The sequence below is a fragment of the Mobula birostris genome, chromosome 1 (assembly GCF_030028105.1).
Source record: "Mobula birostris isolate sMobBir1 chromosome 1, sMobBir1.hap1, whole genome shotgun sequence".
NCBI lineage: Eukaryota > Metazoa > Chordata > Chondrichthyes > Myliobatiformes > Myliobatidae > Mobula > Mobula birostris.
This window is the reverse complement of record NC_092370.1, coordinates 113,144,463-113,166,270: the sequence shown is the minus strand read 5'-3', so window position 1 is coordinate 113,166,270 and position 21,808 is coordinate 113,144,463. Positions and strand designations below refer to the sequence as shown.

The window sequence follows — 21,808 nt, the reverse complement described above, 5'->3', positions numbered from 1 at the left end:
TGCCCAGATCCCACTGCTGCTAGAACTCTGCCATCTCTCAACATTTAGATATATTTCTTTATTAGTTTGTGGACTGAGTGAATGACCAATCTGCAAACAATTTATAACAGAATTGGGACCTCTACAATTAGTCTTGCAATGATTCTTGAACACATTTTGGTGACTACTGGGAAGAGAATGCATGCAGAGGCCATACTTGATATGAGACAACTGATTGAACCCTCACTCTTCTGGTTTACCTATAAATCAAAGTTCAAAGTAAATTTACTATCAAAGTACATGCATGTCACTATTTACTACCCTGAGATTCATTTTCTTGCAAGCTTTCACAGTAAATACAAACATTATAGAATAAATGGAAAACTGTACACAACAAAGATGGACCACTGCCAATGTGCAAAAGACAAACTGCAAACTCAAAAAAAAATCCCAAAATAATATTAACAATTAAGCAATAAATATCAAAAACATGAGTTTGTAGAATCCTTTAAAAAAGAGTCTGTAGGTTGTGGTACCAGTTCAGTTTTGGGGTGAGTGATGTTATCTTCTCTGGTTGAGGGGTAATAAATGTTCCTGAGCCTGCTGTTGTGGGCCTGAGACTCCTGTATCTCCTTCCTGATGACAGAGGCGAGAAAAGAGCATGTATACTGGAGGTCCTTGATGATGAATACTGTTTTCAGGATATAGAGATATGGTTGGAGGCCAAGGATATGGATGAGGTCCTAAATGAGCATTTTGCATTAGTATTTACCTAGGAAATGGACATGGAATATAGGGAGATAAGGAAGGAGTGTACATTTTGAGATAAGGAGATACTGTGGTTTTGGGTTCCCTAAAGAAGAATAAAGTGGATAAATCCTCTTAGCCTGATGGGATATATACCAGGTTATTGAGGAAAGCAAGGGATCCTGTTAAGCCACAGGCAAGGTCCTGGAGGACTGGCAAGTAGCTGATGTGGTTCCTTTATTCAACAAGAGAAACTGAGATAATCCTGGAGACTGGTGAGAATCATGTCAGTGGTAGGAAAGTTACTTGAGATATTCTGAGAGATACAATTTATGAGCAATTACAGTGTAATTAGGGCAACCAGCATGGCTTTGTGTGAGGCAAGTTATGCCTTATAACTTGATAATTTTTTTCAGGAGGTGAAGAAGGTACAGCTGTAGATGATGCCTACATAGATTTTAGTATGATGTTTGACAAGGAGTCTCATCCAGATGATTAAGATTCTTGGGATCCATGATGAACTGGCTGTTCAGATTCAGAATTGACATAGCCATAGAAGAGAGAGTGGTCAGTAGCACTTATTCTGGCCAGAGGTCTTGACTAGTGGTTCTCAACAGGGATATGTACTTCTACCATTTATGGTTATATCTAAATGACCTGGATGAAAATCCAGTTAGTAAATTAGCTAGTTAGTAAGTTTGGAAATTATACTAACATTGATGTTATGGATGGTGTAGAAGACTGCTAAAGGATACAACAGGATATAAAACAGTTGCAGATACAGGTAGAGAAATGACAGATGGAACATAATCCAGCCAAATGTGAAGTGTTGCAATTTGGGAGATCAAATGTAAAGGGACAATATATTATTAATGACAAGACTCTTAACCATATTTGGGGTGTTTTCGATAGAGTGACTAGGAGGAAATCTGATTGAGGTTTATACGATTGAGAGGCTTAGAGAGGCAGTATGTTTCTTCCTGGTTGAAGGCATCATTGAAGAAGAGAGGGGTTAAGTTCAAAAGAGATGTGTAGGGCAAGCTTTTTTGTTACACAACGTTGGTGGTTGTCTGGTATGCACTGCCAAGGGTGGTGGTAGAAGCATCAAATAAGTTCCTAGATAGGCATGTGAATGTGCAGAAAATGAATGTTCTGCATTGTGTAGGCAGAAGGAATTAAGTTATACACTTGATTTCGAATTTAGTTTGGCACAATATTGTGGACCAAAGAGCCTGAGCCTGTACTGAACTGTTCTGTGTTCTAGGAATGAGATTGTGGCAAACAGCTACTGCTCAAATTTCTGGAATAAGTGGAGAGAATGTGAATCTGTATAGTGGTGAAGGGTTTGAGGGTAATCACCAAAGAATGATCAGTATCCTAAAGTCAGCAGACGTGTCTTTTTATTCTTCTGTTTTCCAGATCTTCAAATAAAGCTGATGGCAGATCCACCCCACAACCGCAGCAGACAAACACACAGCCTGCATCACCTGACAGTGGATATCACCTCCTAAATGAGGCCTCATTTACTGGCCCTGTCAGTCCTGAAGCTTGCTCATCAGTCAGTTCCTTTTCCTCAAAAGATCGTACAAGAGTTTTGTCCTTCAGTGAGGATACACGATCCTCAACACCTGAGGTCACAGATGAAGAAGTACAGGTATGTTTGAATAATCTGTATTGAATTCAGAATCTTGGATTTTCATAGTCTGTCATAACTTCATGTTAGCAGTTCTGAGGGAATCTACCCAGTTCTATGTTACCCAAGATATCAATGATTGGCCTTTTTAACCAAGCGAGATTTCATAATTCAATACATTTCTGGTAAATGAAAAGTTGTGGGCAATTGGTATCAAATACTTACAATGTACATGCATGCTTGAATCTTTTTGTGGAATCTGTAAATTTTCAGTTATTTTCTTCTCCCAGCCCACAAAACTATCAGATTTATTCAACTAATTTTATTAATTTGCTGTGTAGGATTTGAACTCATTAGCTGTGATGGTTTGTATTAGTAAATCTCCTATGGTGTCCCTTTTATATTGGAGTAAACTAAGATGGTATGGCAAGTTTTTGCACATTTTTGTTTCAATATTGCATTTATTTTAAATTCTTGTAGATGGTGCAACCATGGGAGCCAAGAATATTTCCCTTATCAGCTGAGGACTTGGAGGCGCTGAAAGGACATTGCAGTTCCCAGAGAGAAAACCGCTGTGAACGATCAAGAGACCTACACTGGTTGTCAGCTAACAAGTCGGGTGTGAGGACTGAAGCTGCTGAATGTGTCTCTTCGTTGACAGCAACTCCAAGTGCTCCCCCATTTTTACAAGATGACGATAGTACTGACTTGAAATTGACTCTGGCAATAGAAAATGATCAAAGTATTGCTAGGTGAAGATGGTGCACCAGTAAATTAGCAACTAGGTGTATGTAGCTGACAGATCTTGTATATACATGCTGTATCTATATATAAATATATATAAAATACATCTGTACACAGATGCGCGCGTGCACACATGCACACACATATAGTGTATATACATATACGTATATGATATATAATGTATATATAAAATATATATAGTATATATGCATATGTGATATATGGTATATATACATATATATAGAGAGAGAGAAACAACTGTTATTTTGTTTTTAATGTTTGATATTCAAACATCTATTTTTGAGAGAATGCATATATAACTTCTTTTCAGTGGGCTTTTTTCCATTTCTTTTCAAATTGATGTACTGTAAATTGTACCATGGGTTGGGGGGTGGGGGTGGGATATGACCATGGGAAATGGTCACAAATGTAAAGAATACAAGGTCCTGTATGTTAGAGTGATGTCAGTCTGTGCCAATTAATCAGGAAGAGAGAGTTTTAGAGATTGAAAACAAAGCTATTTAAAACAAAAAAAATGGGAGCGGGACGGGGACAGGATTCCTCCCTGGAAAGAGTAGAAATAGTTTCTCCTGTTGCAGTAAATCCTTGGGCTTGTCTTCATTAACACTGCTGAATTCTAGAATACTTGTGCTGTTGTATAGCATGCCCGAGGAGTGGTTGACTGACTGTATTTGCCCTATATTAAATTACTACAGTTCTTGTTTACCATTTGTGTTTCTGCTGTAACTCTCTAAGTCATGGCCTTTCATACAAGGCTGCTCAGTAGTTTGCTTCATTGATTTTTTTCATATATGAGCAGGTAATATGAAAGAGAATCAAAAAGACATTTACTTGACAAATAATAAATGGGCTTTCAAAATTAGTGTCGGGCTAAATTTGGATTAAAAATGAATTGAAAATGTGGAGGGCGAAGGCAGTACAGTGACCCTAACTGGGTCTTCCTGCATCATTCTTCAGTAAAACAATGCATGCGGTCTACAGTGTAAAGAGGTGCTAGTAGATGAATTGGAAGGGTTGAAAATTAAACTAATACCAGTCACATCTAATATCACCTAAATGAAATACCCCAAATTTACTATCAAAGTGGAGATATTAGGGCCTTTTCACCACAATCATAAAGTTTTCATTAAATATTGAATGGTGTCATAGGATTAGGATTTAAATGCACATCAAAAAGTAATAAGGGAACAGAAGAACTGTCAGCCTATCATTGGTGGCAGGGAAACTATAATACAAAAATCCGCAACAAAGTTGTCAATTCAGAAATGTGGGTTAATAAATTGCGAGCAATAAGTTGTTACTTTCTGTGCATCCTGGAACAAATTTATCATTAACACTTTTCGATTCTGAGGAAAAGTTAAGCAACCTTAAACTATTTAGTTAGACACACTGCAGATGCTCACTAATCTGTTCTGAATCTGTGGAGTAACTAAAAGCTGATGGACTAAGTACTGATTCATTGCAGTTAGCAAGCAATCAAAATGTACTGGGAATCTAGGGATAATGGTATTGCTTTTTTCCCCCTTTGCTCCCACCTATTGTCCATCTGCCTCTATTTTCTAACTCCACCTCTCCCCCATTCTCCTCCCCTATGTGGCCTCATCTGCTCATAATTCTTCACCCTTCCTCTGTGTACTAATCATCTACTAGCTCCTATCTCATCCTTTTAGTATTTGTACTTGCTGTCTTTCCTCTTCACTCTGCCCTGTTGAAAGTTTGACAGAATTCACAACTCCTTCCCCACACAGATGGTGCTTGACCTGAATTCCTCCACCAGATTGTTGCTCCAGTGTCTTGTACCTTAATCTGACAAAGTTTGGAAATTAATAAATTATGACAGGAAGAAAAGTCTTTAAAAACTCACTTGTTATTGCAGAAATAAAAGAACTTTAAGGATAAAGGCTATCTACAGATCTAATTACTGCATCTCTTTCTTATGCTGTATTCTACAGAGTCACATAGAATGCCTCTTTAATGTAAGCACAAAAATAGAAAATCCTGGTGGTAGAAGCTATCGTGTAGCATAGAGTCATTGAACATTACTGTACAGGCTCCTTGGCCCTTCTAGTTTGTCTGTTACTCAGCCTAGTCTCATCGACCCTGCACCTAGACTTCCTTATGTCCATGTACTTATCCAAACTTCTTTTAAATGTTGAAATCAAACCCATTTCCAATGGCAGTTCTTTTCACACACGTCCTCTTAAAAGATGATGCAAGTTCACTTGGGTTCCCCTTGAATCTTTCACCCTTAACCTATGACCTTTAATTCTAGTTTCACCCAAACTGTTGGAAAAGCCTGCTTGCATTAACCCTAGCTATACTCAATTTTGTGTACCTCTCAAATTTCTCTTCATTTTCTTTGTTCCAGGGAATAAAGTCCTAATCTATTCAAACTTTCCATAAGATATATGAGCAAAATTAGGTCATCTCGCCCCTAGAGTCTGCTCTATCATTTCATCATGGTGATCCATTTTCCTCATCTCCAATTTACTGTGTTCAACCCATAACCCTTCATGCCCTGACTAATCAGGAATCTATTAACCTCTGCCTTAAATATACCTAATGACCTGGCTTCCACAGTCATATGTGGTAATGAATTCCACAGATTCACCATTCCCTGGCTAAAATTCATCCTCAGGTGTTTCAAATGGACATCCATTTATTCTGAGGTTCTGTCCTCTGCTCTTACTCCCCCAGCATAAGAAAAACCCTCTGCACATCCACTCCATTGAGCCCTATCAGCATTTGCTAAGTTTGTGTGAGATCCTACTTGTACTTCAGATTTGCCATCCATACATCATTGACATATAACGTAAAAAGAAGTGGTCCCAACACAGACTCCTGTGGAACACCACTGGTCACCTGCAGCCAACCAGGAAAGGCCCCTTTAACACTCACTCTTTGCCTCCTGCCTATCAGCCATTGGTCTATCCATGCTAGTATCTTTCCTGTAATACCATGGGCTCTTAGCTCCATCCTAGCAACATCTTTGTAAATTTTCCCTGCACTCTTTCATTTTTCTTGATATCTTTCCTGTAGGTAGGTGCCTAGAACTGCACACAATAGTCCAAATATGGTTTTACCAGCATCTTGTATAATTTCAACATAGTATTACAACTCCTGTACTCAATACTTAGATTTATGAAGGCCTATGTGCCAAGTGCCCTCTATTACACTGTCTAAGAATTGTGGAACTGTACTCTCAGATCCCTCTGTTATAGTGCAGTCCTCAGTACCTTACTATTCATTCTGTAAATCCTACCCTGGTTGTCCTCCCAAAGTGAAGAATCTCACACTTGTCAGCATTAAATTCCATCTGTCATTTTCAGCCCATTTTTCTAGCTGGTCCAGATAATCTTACAAGCTTTGATACCTTTCCTTGCTATCCACTACACCCCCAATCTTGGTCTCATCTGCAAATTGGCTAACCTCATTATCATTTAGATCAGGGGTTCCCAACTTGGGGTGGATGGATGCCTTGCTTAATGGTATTGGTCCATGGCATAAGAAAGGTTGGGAACCCCTGATTTAGATAATTGACCCTGCATCTATTCCTATGATGCACCACTAGCCACAAGCCTCCAATCAGAGAGACAACTATCTACTATCACTCTAGCTTGTCCTGCAAAACCAACTTCAAATCCAATTTACTAACTCATCCTGAATGCCAAGTGTTTGAACCTTCCTAACCAGCCTTACAAGTGGAACCTTGTCAAAGACCTTGCTGAAGTCCATGTAGACAACATCTAGTATTACTTTTCCTTCAACTTTCCTAGTAACATCTTCGAAAAACTCTTATAAGATTGGTTAGACACGATCTACCAGGCAGAAAACTATGTTGAATATACTTGTTCAGGCACTGTCTATACAACTATTTTTTTTTACCAGTCCCTTACAATACCTTCCAATAATTTATCCACTACTGATATCAGATTCATCAACCTATAATTTCTTGGAACCTTTCTTGAACAATGGATCAACACTATCTATCCTACAGTCCTTCAGCACCTCACCTGGGACTAAAGATGTTTTAAATACCCATACTAGTGCCCTGCAAGGTATGAGGGGTCTCCTTGTCAAGTCCTAGGGTAGCAAGGGTTCCCAACTTGGGGTGCATGGATCCCTTCCTTAATGGTATGGGTCCAAGCCATAAAAGAGGTTGGGAACCCCTGCCCTATAAACTTATTGACTAATTTTCCTCGAGGCAGCAAAACCTCTTCTGTAATCTGTATCTGTGGAGTGAGAAAACAGCACAGAAAAATGAATGGTTTTGGATAAATGACCTTCCTTAGTTTCTGTGATGGTATTGTTCCCCATGGTGTTGACAGGTAAGGAGTTCCATAATGTCTCTTTGTGTCTGTGACAATAAAGGAGGGTGTAAACATCCAAGTCTGGATGGCATGACTTGGCAGGAAAACAGCCCAACAAAGGAACTGGATGGAGGAGTTCATTTTTGGAAAGTAATGGAAAAAGGTTGGATGTGTTGCTGCAGTGGATCATGTAGTAATTGGCAGCACTGCCTTACAATGTACCAATGTGATAGGATACCAAACAGGTCAACTGCTTTTCTTTGGATGATGTGGAACCTCTTGAATGTTCTTGAGACTACACTCAGGTGTATGGAGAGCTGAAGTGATTCAGGAGGTGAGGTATTACAGAATATGTCTGCCTTTTCCTCCACAGTATTAGTGTCATGGTCCAGTTAAGTTTCTGATCATAAGAAAAGAAAACTTAACCATTCTAATCACAACGACAGAACATCTGCAAATGCAGGAAATCCAAGCAACACACCCACAATGCTGGAGGAACTCAGCAGGCCAAGCAGCATCTATTGAAAAGTGTAAGTTGACGTATCAGGTGGATACCCATCATCAGGACTATTCTAAATTGCTTCAGTGAAGCCAAAGTGTTATGAGGACCATACACTTGTGGCATATTCCACATAGTTGACATTTAGTATCAAAGATTAAGTCTTTTGCAATGTAGTATCTGTCTTATTTTATGGCAGTTGGCACCTATTTTAATGTAGTATGTAATGCACCATTAAGCTGGGTGCTAACGGCCATAAAACAAGACGGAGAATGTAGTATCATGCTACACTTGTATGCCAGTATCATATAATTCTTTCAAACTAAAACAATTCTGATTTGTAGAAATTAATATGATACCACTTTCAAAGATGGATTAACTAGCAAATCGTATTTTGTAATTGAATACAAAAAATGCTGAAAGAGTCAGCAGTATGTGTAGAAGGGGAGGAAAGTGCCCATTTTCTTTATCTTTACTACATATGAGGCTATTGGGCGTGCTGAGTCTGCCCCGCTCGGAATAATCTCATTAGTTTTGTTCCTCCACTTATTTCTCATAACGCACAATGTCTCGTGCCTATTAGCACTGCCCTAGACATGTGAGAAACTGTATGTTACAGCAAAATAAGTGGAAATTTGGAATTTAGGAGGAAAATGTCTCTCATGGGGAAACACGCGGTCACGGAGAGAATGTGGAAACTCCACACGGCACGGGAGATCTCGATCGAAGACCATTCTCAAGTTTTCCTCCATCTCACGGCAATCCTTTCGCTAGATATTACTGAGTTCCCGTAGATTATTATTGCACGGCATCTGGACACCTTCAAGTAGATTGCTATGGTTGCAACTATTAAAAGTCGTGAGTGATAATCATGAGGATTGTCATATATTTGTCAGTTTTATACAACATAATGCAACGACAGAGAATTATTAATATTCTTTTTGTTACAACAATCATTTTCAGTGAGCTTTATATTATGTGGAGCAGTAAATTGATGCTCTGAAAAGCCTTAACTATTTTCCTTTATGGCTTGCAGAGTTATTGACCTGATCTCCACTCACCAGCGGTACTGGTAATTTGTCTCAACACCTGCACCAAAGGCTGGATTGAGTCTCCTGCTTCCTGCCACTAGGGGCTCCATGAGCTCATTGTCATATTTGATCATGTCAGGACCATCTTGTCCGCACGCAGCTCCTCGTTTCTCCGCGAAGTTTTTGGAGCCGGTTCCGGGTGATGTTTACTTCCAATATGGCAGCAGCGGTGCGGTTTTCGGGTTTGCTGCGGCTCTTCATGAGGAAGCTCTGCCCGCTCAGGCATCCCGGCACCGGGCCATGGGGACGGACCGCAGCTTTGGTTTGGCATACGAAATGGGACTGTGGCCAGACTCGAGCAATGCACCGGTTGAAGTGCACTGCGAACCTGCGGACGCAGCAGCAGCGTGACACCGAGGGAGAGGAGCAAGAGCTGGAGCGGTCATCAGGAGTAGGGCCGGGTAGGTAGCAAGGTGGGACTCAGGGACAAGTCTGATATACCATATATATATATAGTGTGTGTAATCATTTGTCCGGCGATGTTGAAATATGATCAAAAACGTACTATATGAAGCACTGCAGTACTGTCATTACGTATTAACTGAAGCTTTCTATTCGCGATGTAGTTAATTATGTTTAAAATTGCAGTCTGTAGGTCAACTTCACTTAAGTCAATATATATTCATTAGATTCAATGGACTATGGTGTATTTTGGGAGGGAAATTGTGATAAAGCATCTTAAGATCTAAACTAAATAAAGATTCGATTTGAAATGATGAAGATGTACTTTTAAAAAGTGTTGGAAACAGCAGTACTTGGAGGTGAGTAGGCAGGATTGGTTTCAGTATTTTAAAACGGTTCAGGGATCCTTGCCTTTATAACCCAAAGTACGAGTTTGCAAAAAAAAAACGAAGTTGAGCCAATTATGCTTTCAAGTGAAATAGGAATTGATGTGGGAGGTGAGGGGAGTAATGAATTAAAAGTATTATATATGAATGCACGGAGTATAAGAAATAAAGTGGATGAGCTTGAGGCACAGTTGGAAATTGGTAAGTATGATGTGGGAATAACAGAGACATGGCTTCAAGTGGACAGGGCCTGGGAAATGAATATTCAAGGATATACGTCCTATCGAAATGACAGACTGATGGGCAGAGGGGATGGGGTGGCTGTGTTGGTGAGGAATGATATTCAGTCCCTTGCAAGGGGGGACATAGAATCAGGAGATGTAGAGTCAGTATGGATAGAACTGAGAAATTCTAAGGGTAGAAAGACCCTAATGGGAGTTATCTACAGGCCCCCAAACAATAGTCTGGATGTAGGGTGTAAGTTGAATCAAGAGTTAAAACTGGCATGTTGCAAAGGTAATGCTACAGTTCTTATGGGGGATTTCAACATGCAGGTAGACTGGAGGAATCAGGTTGGTACTGGAGCCCAAGAAAGGGAGTTTGTGGAGTCCCTCCGAGATGGATTCTTAGATCAGCTTGTACTGGAGCCTACCAGAGAGAACACAATTCTAGATTTAGTGTTGTGCAATGAACCAGATTTGATCAGGGACCTCGAGGTAAAGAAGCCATTAGGAGGTAGTGACCATAATATGATAAGTTTTAATCTACAATTTGAGAGGGAGAAGGGAAACTCAGAAGTGTCAGTATTATAGTTGAACAAAGGGAACTATGGTGCTATGAGGGAGGAGCTGGCCAAAGTTCAATGGAACAATACCCTAGCAGGGATGACAGGGGAACAGCAATGGCAAGTGTTTCTGGGAATAATGTGAAAAGTGCAGGATCAGTTGGTTCCAGAGAGGAAGAAAGATCCTAAGGGGAGTAAGGGGAGGCCGTGGCTGACAAGGGAAGTAATGGACAGTATAAAAATAAAAGAGAAGAAGTATAACATAGCAAAGACGAGTGGGAAGCTTTTAAAGAGCAACAGAAGGTAATACGCAGAGAAAAAATGAGGTATGAAGGTAAACTAGCAAAGAATATAAAGGAGGATAGTAAAACCTTCTTTAGGTATGTGAAAAGGAAAAAAACAGTTAAGACCAAAATTGGGCCCTTGAAGACAGAAACGGGTGAATTTATTATGGGGAACAAGGAAATGGCAGACGAGTTGAACAGGTACTTTGGATCTGTCTTCACTAGGGAAGACACAAACAATCTCCCAGATATAATAGTGGCCAAAGGACCTAAGGTAATGGATGAACTGAAGGAAATTTATATTAGGCAGGAAATGGTGTTGGACAGACTGTTGGATCTGAAGGCTGTTAAGTCTCCAGGACCTGATGGTCTGCATCCTAGGGTACTTAAGGAGGTGGCTTTAGAAATCGTGGACGCATTGGTAATCATTTTCCAATGTTCTATAGATTCAGGATCAGTTCCTGTGGATTGGAGGGTGGCTAATGTTGTCCCTCTCTTCAAGAAGGGAGGAAGAGAGAAAACAGGGAATTATAGACCGGTTAGCCTGATGTAGGTGGTGGGAAAGATGCTGGAGTCAATTATAAAAGATGAAATTACGACATATCTGGATAGCAGTAACAGGATCGGTCGGAGTCAGCATGAATCTACGAAGGGGAAATAGTGCTTGACTAATCTTCTGGAATTTTTTGAGGATGTAACTATGAAAATGGACAAGGGAGAGCCAGTGGATGTTGTGTACCTGGACTTTCAGAAAGCCTTTGATAAAGTCCCACATGGGAGATTAGTGGGCAACATTAGGGCACATGGTATTGGGGGCAGAGTACTGACATGGATTGAAAATTGGCTGGCTGACAGAAAACAAAGAGTAGCGATTAATGGGTCCCTTTCGGAATGGCAGGCGGTGACCAGTGGGGTACCGCAGGGTTCAGTGCTGGGACCGCAGCTGTTTACAATATATATTAATGACTTAGATGAGAGAATTATAAGTAACATTAGCAAATTTGCCGATGACACAAAGCTGGATGGCAGTGTGAAATGTGAGGAGGATGTTATGAGAATGCAAGGTGACTTGGACAGGCTGTGAAGAAAGCTAATGGCATGCTGGCCTTCATAACAAGGGGAATTGAGTATAAGAGCAAAGAGGTCCTTCTGCAGCTGTACAGGGCCCTGGTGAGACCACACCTGGAGTACTGTGTGCAGTTTTGGTCTCCAAATTTGAGGAAGGACATTCTTGCTATTGAGGGAGTGCAGCGCAGGTTCACAAGGTTAATTACCGGGATGGCAGGACTGTCATATGTCGAAAGATTGGAGCGACTGGGCTTGTATACTCTGGAACTTAGAAGGCTGAGAGAGGATCTTATTGAAACATATAAGATTATTAAGGGATTGGACACGCTGGAGGCAGGAAGCATGTTCCCGCTGATGGGTGAGTCCAGAACCAGAGGCCACAGTTTAAGAATAAAGGGTAGGCCATTTAGAACGGAGTTGAGGAAAAACTTTTTCATCCAGAGAGTGGTGGATATGTGGAATACTCTGTCCCAGAAGGCTGTGGAGGCCAAGTCTCCGGATGCTTTCAAGAAAGAGATGGATAGAGCTCTTAAAGATAGCGGAATCAAAGGTTATGAGGATAAGGCAGGAACTGGATACTGATTGTGGATGATCAGCCATGATCACGGTGAATGGCGGTGCTGGCACAAAGGGCCAAATGGCCTACTCCTGTACCTATTGTCTGTTGTGAAACTGGGCAACAGTTTTGGGAAGGATGTCAAGACCTTGGAGGGTATGGAGTGAAGGCTCATCTAGAATGCTAACAGTTTGGAAAAATAAAATACGCTCTATTATTTCTCTTCGATGACATTTTATAGGTGGCTAAATCTTGAGGGTTTCTGGTAGAGTAAGTAAAAAATATACTGACAAAGAATCAGTAACTGGAGAAAGCATTTAAATTGCCTGCCAAACAATCTAGATGAGGAAGCATTTTTGTTTTATCTTGACATGTGAGCAGTGTTTAATGAAAACCTACTTAGTTACTGAAAGGCCTGGGCAGACTGGACATGGAGTGGATGTTTCTGTTAGTTGAGGATCCAAGGGTACAGCCTCAAAATAAAAAGATGTCTCTTTAAAACAGAGATGAGGGTGTGACTTTGTTGCTACAGAAGGCCAAGTCACTATGTGTATTTAAGGCCGATATTGATTCGTTCTTGATTGGTAAAGAGGGTAAGTATTATATGGGGAAGACTAGATAATTGGATTAATAAAATAACAGCCATGATTGAATAGCAGACAGACTCAATAGGCCAAATGGCCTAATTCTGCTCCTGTATCTTATGATCTTTTGCAGAATTTGTAATTTGCTCATGTTCCCATTTGAGCATAGTGTTCTGGACTCTATAAACAGTTCTTACATTCCACTCAAAGTTCGAACTAGATTTGATACTTTAAATTGGATACTCGTTCCATTGAATTCCTTTACCATATTGTCTCATTTTGTGCATTTCACTTCAAAATGAAATACAGGTGCACATTCCTTTATCCGAAATTCTGAACTCCAAACAGCTCCGAAAACCGAAGTTTTTTTTTGCCAACAGCTGATGTCACTCAGGTGTGACGTGGCAGCGCTAGCAGAGGCCGCCAGACGTCAGTTGTGGCTCAGCGCTCATACTGGTTACACGTGCATTTGCAGTTCGCTGATATTTTGTGTTCACTGTTGACTTTGTGTTTAATTTCACTGTGAAAATGTCAGAAAGAACTGCAGATACCCCTATGGGTAACAAAGAGAAAAAGAGAAGGAAGCAGTTATCATTATCAATAACGCAGAAGGTGGAGTTATTGCAGAAGCTTGATCGTGATGTGGCTGTGCAGCGTGACTGAAGAAAATAGTGTCAGAACTACCACTGTATATGATTTAAATAAACAGAAGGCCAAGTTACTGAAGTTTTATAGTGATAGTGACAGTGATGTTCTACATTTATTCCAATAAGTCATTTACCATGTGTTTGATTCGGTTTGTTTCAAGCTGTGTATTTTTATGTTTTATTGAATGTTTTTGCTGAAAATAAATTTTTTTGTCATTGTTCCCTAAACAATACAATATAACAACTATTTACATAGCATTTACATTGCATGAGGTATTATAAGTAATCTAGAGATGATTTAAAGTATACAGGAGGATGTGCATAGGTTTGGTGCGCCGCCGGGTCCTAAAGTTCACCGCACTGAAACAGGTTAAATAAGGGACTTGAGCATACATGTTTTTTGGTATCCGGCAGGGGGGGAGGGGGGCATGGTCTGAAATCCGAAAAATTCTGAATTCCGAAATGCAACTGGCCCCAAGGATTTCAGATAAGGGATTGTGGACCTGTATTTCATCGAGCTTCAAAATGTCTACTATCAACCAACATTTGTTTTCATCCATTTTTCTGTTTGATCTCTCTGGATTTGATGGCCTGATGTTGAGTGGATCTGAATTGTCTTTTTTTTAATTATTTGATTATGATGCTGCCTGCCAATTACTGTTTCTTGTTTACCCAAGTTAGGTCTGTTTACTGCCTATCAAAATTGGCCCTCTAATTTAGTGCTTTTAATCCAGGTTATTCTTAGTTCTTTTTCATTGTTAACCCAACGTGAGACTATTATTGTATCCCAAAAGTTCTCCCACTGGTAGCTCTAAATGATAAATTTTGCTGGATTTGTTCTGGGAAATGATGTCTCTTTCCACATGGGAAAGAGCACATTCTCTTGGACTCATCTCTCAAATCCTTTCTGTTCCTGTTTCATTGTTGCTATCCTAACCTATCTAACGATGTGGAAAGAGAAAGAATTGGCTAGTATTCCCATTACAGTAAATATCCAATGATCCCATTTGACAAGTGTATTTTTCGTAGATGTAAAATGAAGCTGAATTGAATTTCTAATTCACAAATGACCTTGCAATTGCTCACTGTCTATGGTCAGAGTATGCATTATGGCTTCTGGGTTAATAACTTGTATCTCTGATGGTTATCATATCGTGAAGGGAGAAAGTTGACCTTTTCACCAACCCCTCCGTTCCTCCCCAGTTTCTGCTTCCCATCCTCCAGGTTTTATTGTTTGGACTTGCTGACTGGTGATATTTGTTGTTTAGATTTGCAGACTCTACTACAAGAGTTTCCACAGCCAAAAGGCCTTCTGGCTCAGGTTATGCAGCGAGCTCTAAAAGTTTCTGATGTGAAGGATCACATTGTCTACAAATCATTCAATGGACCTATTAAAGTAAGGATTTCTTCCATCTATATTCACAGTACAGTTTTGGTTAAATAATATTTCTGTCTCTCTGGACAAGGCACTTCTGTGAAGGACCTTGGGAAGCTCCCTGATTTCACACTCCCTGCTCTGCATTCAGGCAATCTACAGATAAGTTACTGGACATGTAATACATACAGTTGCAAGAAAAAATGTTTGTGAACCCTTTGCAATTACCTAGTTTTCTGCAGTAATTATTCATAAAATGTGGTCTGTCCTTCATCTAGGTCACAATAATAGACAAACGCAATCTGCCTAAATTTATAACACACAAATAAGTGTATTTCTTCTTGACAACACTGAGTACTCCATTTAAACAATCACAGTTTAGGTTCAAAAGAGTATGTGACCCTCTTGGGTAGTGCCTTCTGCAAAAGCTATTTGGAGTCAGGCGTTCCAATCAATGAAATGAGATTGGAGGTGGGGGTCGTTGAGGTGCCGTGCTCTATAAAAAAGACACACAAAGGCAGGTTACTGACAGAGACTGTTCTTCTCAAGAACGATCTGTATGTGTGCGCCATGCCCTGATTAAAACAACTTTCAGTGGATCTTAAAAGAAGAATTGTAGAGATGCATGAAGCTAGAAAAGGCTACAAAAGCATTTCTAAACACTTGAGTGTTTATCAGTCCGCAGCAAGAGAAAACATTTACAAATGGAAGAAATTTGGTACTGTTGCTACTCTCCCTAGGAGTGGGCATCCTGCAAAGATCTCATTAAGGGCACAACATGCAATGCTGAAGGAGATGGAAAAGAACCCAAAGGTAACAGCAAAAGACCTGCAGAAATCTCTAGAACTGGCTAAAGTCTCTGTTCATTTGTCCACTATAAGGAAAAACCCTGGACAAGAATGGTGTTTATGGAAGGACACTATGGAGGAAACCACTACTCTCCAAAGAAAACATTGCTGCAAGTCTCAGATTTGCTAAAGACCACCTGGAAGTTCCATGTTGCTTTTGAGACTGTGTTCTGTGGACATGAGGCAAAAGTTGAACTTTTTGGTAGAAATGCACACTGCTACGTTTGGAGGGAAAAGGACACTGCACACCAACACCAAAACCTCATCCCAACTGCGAAGCATGGTGGAAGGAGCATCATGGTGTGGGGATGCTTTGCCGCCTCAGGGCCTGGACAGCTTGCAATCGTTGAGGAAACAATGAATTCAAAATTGTATCAAGATATTTTATAGGAGAACGTCAGTGTGGTGGTCTATCACCTGAAGCTTAATAGAAGTTAGATGGTGCAACAAGACAATGATCCACAGCACAAGAGTAAATCAACAACAGAATGGTTGAAAAAGAAGAAAATTTGTGTTTTGGAATGGCCAAGTCAGAGTCCTGATCTTGACACAACTGAGATGCTGTGGCATGCCCTGAAAAGTGCTGTTCATGCAAGGTATCCCAGAAATATTGATGAACTGAAGTGGTTTTGTATGGAGAAATGGTCTAAAATTCCTCTTTGCCATTGTGCAAGTCTGATCAGTAGCTGCGGGGACTGTTTGGTGGAGGTTATTCCTGCTAAAGGAGGTTCTACCAGTTATTAAATACAAGGGTTCATACACTTTTTCTAGCCTGGACTGAAATGATTAAACAATATGTTCAATAAAGACATGGAAAGTACAATTGTTTGTGTGTCATTAGTTAAGGCAGATTGAGTTTGTTTATTATTGTGACAGATGAAGATCAGACATATATTATGAGTAATTAATGCAGAAAACCAGAAAATTGCAAAGGGTTCATAAACTTTATCTTGCAACTGTAAGTAATGCATTAAAGTAGAATAGCAATGACTGCCAGTTACTTATCTCCATTGCTGGAGACTTTTACTGGCAATGTTCCACGGTTGATGACATGAGACTTACCCCACATGACTCTTTTGGCTTGCACATGATGAACAGTCATTTGGAGTGCTTCTCATGTCAACCGTGGAACATTGCCAGTAAAAGTCTCCAGCAATGAAGATAAATAATTGAATGAGGCTACTACCACCAGTCCAGCATCATTTTCCAGTGGTCTGATATCTACTCTCACCTCTCTTTTACATTTTATGTATCTGAAGAAACTTTTCGTATCCCCGTTAATATATTGGCTCGCTTACTTTCGTATTCCATCTTGACCTTCTTAATGACCTTTTTTTAAAAGCTTCCCACCCTCTAACTTCCCACTTATTTTTGCTGTATTATATGCCCTCTCTTTGGCTTTTATGTTGGCTTTGACTTCTCTTGTTAGGCATGGCTGTGTCATCTTGCCTTTAGATTACTACTTCCTCCTTGGGATGTATATATCCTGTGCCTTCCGAATTGCTCCCAGAAATTCCAGCCGGTGCTATTTCTGTCGTCATCCCTGCAGTGTTCTTATTGCCATCAGTTTAAGCTAGCTCCTCTCTCATGCCTCTATAATTCCCTTTTCTCCACTGTAATCCGACTTTAGCTTCATCTTCTCAAATGGCAAGGTGAATTCTATCATATTATAATCACTGCCCCTAAGGGTTCCTTTACCTTAAACTCTAATCAATTCCAGTTCATTGCACAACGCTCAATCCAGAATAGCTGATCCCCTAGTGGGCTCAACCACGAACAGCTCTGAAAAGCCATGTTGTAGGTGTAATGACCTGATTCGTATTTTTCACTGTTATGCTGTTCTGGATTTCATTTTGTGCTGTTCAGTGGGAGCTGCTTGTTTTCTGCTTATGTTTGGGTTATTGTTGAAGATGAATATTGGATCTCCTGTTAGGAAACGAGTTAGGACAAGTGACGGAAGTCTTTGGTTCCAGTGATCATAACACCATTAGTTTCAACTTGATCGTGGACAAGGGTAGATCTGGTCCTGGGGTTGAGGTTCTTAACTGGAAGAAGGCCAAATTTGAAGAAATGAGAAAGGATCTAAAAAGCGTGGATTGGGACAGGTTGTTCTCTGGCAAGGATGTGATCAGTAGGTGGGAAGCCTTAAAAGGAGAAATTTTGAGAGTGCAGAATTTGTATGTTCCTGTCAGGATTAAAGGCAGGTCAGTGGGACTAGGCAGAAAATGGTTCGGCACAGCCAAGAAGGGCCAAAAGGCCTGTTTCTGTGCTGTAGTTTTCTATGGTTCTGTGGTTCCAATGAGAGGTAGGTGAATTGTATGCCATCCAATTAGGATGGTGGGATTAAGAGGAGGTTTCTCTGGTGAGGGACACAAAGGTTAGGCTTGAGGTTTTTGTGAGTGGGAGATGAAGAGGGAAAATGCCAGAGAGAAGAGGTCGTAAGATTTGACCCGGAGCAGGGAGATTGATGGACGATCAGCAATGGGAAACCGCGAGCTCTAACTTGTGCATGTTAGACTGTTTCATTAAAATGGGCCCTTTTTTTGTTCTTTCTTTATTAACCCTTTAATCAAATTAAGAATTATAAAGCTAAATCTTTTAATTGTATACAGTGTGCTGTCTGTTGTTTCATGGCACTCATTTGTAACAGGGTAACAAATCACACAGCATCCACACAAACCAGGAGTTTGGGGTGGGCTCGCGCCTCAACCTGACACGTTTGATGGGCCAGAGATTGTCTGCCTTAGAGTTACACAGCCGAAGAAACCAGAGTGTTTAATTGTGGGAGTATTGTCCAGGGTCGAGTTAGTTGGATGCCACGTGATTGCCCTGAGCATTGATCCAGTGGGTTGTGTGTTTAAGTTTCTGCTAAGCTATTATCTGGTAAAGTGATTATGATACATAGTTATGGATGCTGCAGGGGTTGAGCGGTGGTGCGAATCCATAGGGTTACTGGTAACAAATGTGTGTGTGTTGAGTGGGCGGTCCGTACTTTCCGGGAAGAGGAGAGTGTAGGAGAGTGGGACGAATCGCAAGCCGGATCTCCCGTAGCTGGGGGCGGAGACTTCAAAGACAGGTTACTCTCATTTCTGCAGCGCGAGGGAAAGGAGTGGTCTGATTTGGGATGTCTAATGAGTCCTCCAGTGAAGGGTGGGACTTCTGAGTTGGTATCAGCCCTTACCTTCCTGGCGAATAAATGGGCCAGTGCCCAAGCAGAGGGTCCTATCTATCGAAAGCTGAGAATATTCCCTGGAGTGAAGCCCACCCTTAAGGGGGAAGAGGAGTATGACACTTGGGTGGAGCAGACCTCTCAGTTGTTAGATGAGTGGCAGTGCTCTGATGATGTGAAAAGACAGCGATTGGTTGAGAGTTTGTGGCTGGGCTGCTGACATAGTGAGTGCCGTAAAGACCCAGAACCCCTTTGTCACCTCTGCAGCCTATATGCAAGTGCTAGAAAAGCTGCTTGTGTAACGGGAAGCCAAATGGAGCTCATGATGGGGTTTCAGAACGTGTCAGGAGAAGGGGAGAAGCTTTTTGCCTACATTTTTCGGCTAGAGAGGCAGCTAAATTGCTTGCGGCATAGAGGGGCCATTCAGAGAGCTGAGGTGGATCAGTTAAGAACAGACCAAATAGCAAAAGGTACCTAGTTCCCAGACCTGATCACTTGGGGTCTACAACTGTCTCGTAAGATGCCCCCCTCCCTCGTTTTTGAGCTGATCAGAGAGGTATGAGAGGAGGCACGGCGGGGGGGGGGGGGGCCTTGGTCAGCAGGGTGCAGATCTCTGTAGTAGCCCCCTAGATTGAAATGACCACGGATAGCCCACACCAAGGAGTGGTAAAGGAGATCATAGCCGAGTTGAGAACTGAGATGTCCAGTTGTTATCAGCAGGTCTCCCCCCCCCCCCCACTCCCCCCGTACGATGGAGCTGATAGGGAGGTGAACCCCCTGAGGGGACGGACTATGCAGATGGCTGCTAGTGGCTGGGGTCCCGTGAGATGGGGAGCAGCTGGTATTGTCGGTTATAACTGTGGTGAAGAGGGACACTTCAGGCGGGAGTGTGAACGTTGGGAAACCCCTCGGAGAGTGAGCCCCCGGGTACTTAAGCAGAGATGGCCGTAGCACTCTGTTCCCCCAGTGCTACATAGGCCAGCCTATCTGGGGGGTCTCCTGATTCTTTGAGACCTCATCATCTATTCCTTCAGTTTCAGACAATCCTTGGGACACTTCTGGCCTATATGGTGAGGCCTCTCCCGGTCTACCACCCGTGCCCTCCTGCAACTCGGATCTCTCTGCCACTTGGCTGAGCTCTGCTTCATCCCCTTCACAGTCCCACTGAAACCCAGCCTGTCCACAGATTGTACCCCCAATTTCATCTGCCTCGGCCTGGGAAAATTTGGGTATCTCTTCCTCAATCAGTGGGGAGTTAGCAAAAGGCAGCATATATCACACCCCCATTTCCTCATCCTCCGAGTCTGTAACCCATTCAGGGGTGGGGACCGGTCTAATCTTTCCTGCTGCTGGTCCTTCAGTCTCTCCGTGTTGTTGCAGAGTCCTCTTACTCGCTGTAGGCTCCAGGTCAGGGTCTGGGTCAACATGCACCCCTTGTCCCAGAGGTAGAAGGTGGTTCTGATGGAGAATCTTGACAGGCCCATTCCCATCCTCTGGTTTCACCCAGAAAACTGGTACATTTGGCATCTGACTCTCCACTAGATAGGGCATAGCTGCCCAAGGTCAGACAACTTATGCTTCCCAGGTAGCCCCAAATTCTTTATGACGTGGTCTCCCGACATGAGTTGGAAGAACCTAACCTTTTGATCATACCTCCTCTTATTTCCTTGATTCTGCTTGGCAGCTGCAACCTCAGCTAATTCATAAGCCTTTTTCAGCTCCCTTCTCATATCAGTCACATACTTCAAATAAGTCTTCAGTGGTAGATCTTCCTCACCCGTCCCAAAACAAAAGTTGATGGGCAACCTCGCCCAGCACCCAAACATCAGATAATATGGCAAGTACCCGGTAGCTTCATTTCATATACAGTTGTAGCAGTGGACCAGATGTCCAATATGTTGACTCCACTTATTCTTTTTGCTGATCTCCAAGGTTCCGAGCATGTCCAGCAAGGTCTGATTAAACCTCTCGGGCTGGTGATCACCCTGCAGGTGATAAGGTGTGGTCTTCGACTTCTTGCCTTCAAGCATACTCAGTAACTCGTGTATGAGCCTACTCTTGAAATCTCGTCCCTGATCACTATTTATCCACGTGGAGAGGCCATAATAAATGAAATACTTCTCCCATAACACTTTAGCCACCGTGGATGCCCTCTGGTTGTTGGTAGGGAAAGATTGCACATATCTGGTGTAGTGATCCGTAATGACCAAGACATTTGCCATGTTACTGGCTTTTGCCTCTATTGACAGGAAATCCATACACACCAGGTCAAGGAGCCTCGCACTCTGCAAGTGGGACAATGGAGCGGTCCTCATAGGCAGCATTTCCCCTGTATTCATTGAATGCACAACTTGCAGGACTCTTCGACCTCCAGCTTTATTCGGGGCCAGTAGAACCGATGTCTGAGTAATCCATAGGTCTTTTCAACCCCCAAATGGCCAGAATCATCGTAAAGTGACTTCAACATAATCCTCCGATCCTTCTCAGACAGAACCAGCTAGGAACACTTGAGGCCGGTCCGGAGGCGAGGTGACCCGGTATAGGATCTGGTACATCAATTCCAATTTAGGCCTTTCTCTCAGAAACTGAGACACCGCAGCGTGTTTCATCCTCTCGGTTTGAACCATGTCTCCCTTTTCGACCATTGATCAAATGGTATGGATGCCTGTGTCATCTTGCTG

The 21,808-nt window shown here is 41.8% G+C and overlaps 2 protein-coding genes across 5 annotated transcripts in view; both read left to right on the top strand.

Annotated features, from left to right (window-relative positions):
* LOC140199042 (KAT8 regulatory NSL complex subunit 1-like) overlaps positions 1-3,829 on the top strand; it is a 170,708-nt gene extending 166,879 nt beyond the window's left edge. For both annotated transcript variants that reach the window (XM_072260478.1, XM_072260475.1), the window contains 2 exons: positions 2,146-2,380; positions 2,840-3,829. In XM_072260478.1, the coding sequence (XP_072116579.1) occupies positions 2,146-2,380; positions 2,840-3,115 (511 nt within the window). In that variant the 3' untranslated portion in view covers positions 3,116-3,829. The remainder of the gene's footprint in view (positions 1-2,145; positions 2,381-2,839) is intronic.
* A 5,329-nt stretch (positions 3,830-9,158) lies between these two features.
* dhx30 (DEAH (Asp-Glu-Ala-His) box helicase 30) overlaps positions 9,159-21,808 on the top strand; it is a 78,564-nt gene continuing 65,914 nt past the window's right edge. For all 3 annotated transcript variants that reach the window (XR_011886317.1, XM_072260446.1, XM_072260461.1), the window contains exons 1-2: positions 9,159-9,425; positions 15,004-15,131. Coding sequence is in view for 2 of the 3 variants with exons in the window: in XM_072260446.1 (XP_072116547.1) it covers positions 9,167-9,425; positions 15,004-15,131 (387 nt within the window). In the remaining variant the exon portion in view is untranslated. The remainder of the gene's footprint in view (positions 9,426-15,003; positions 15,132-21,808) is intronic.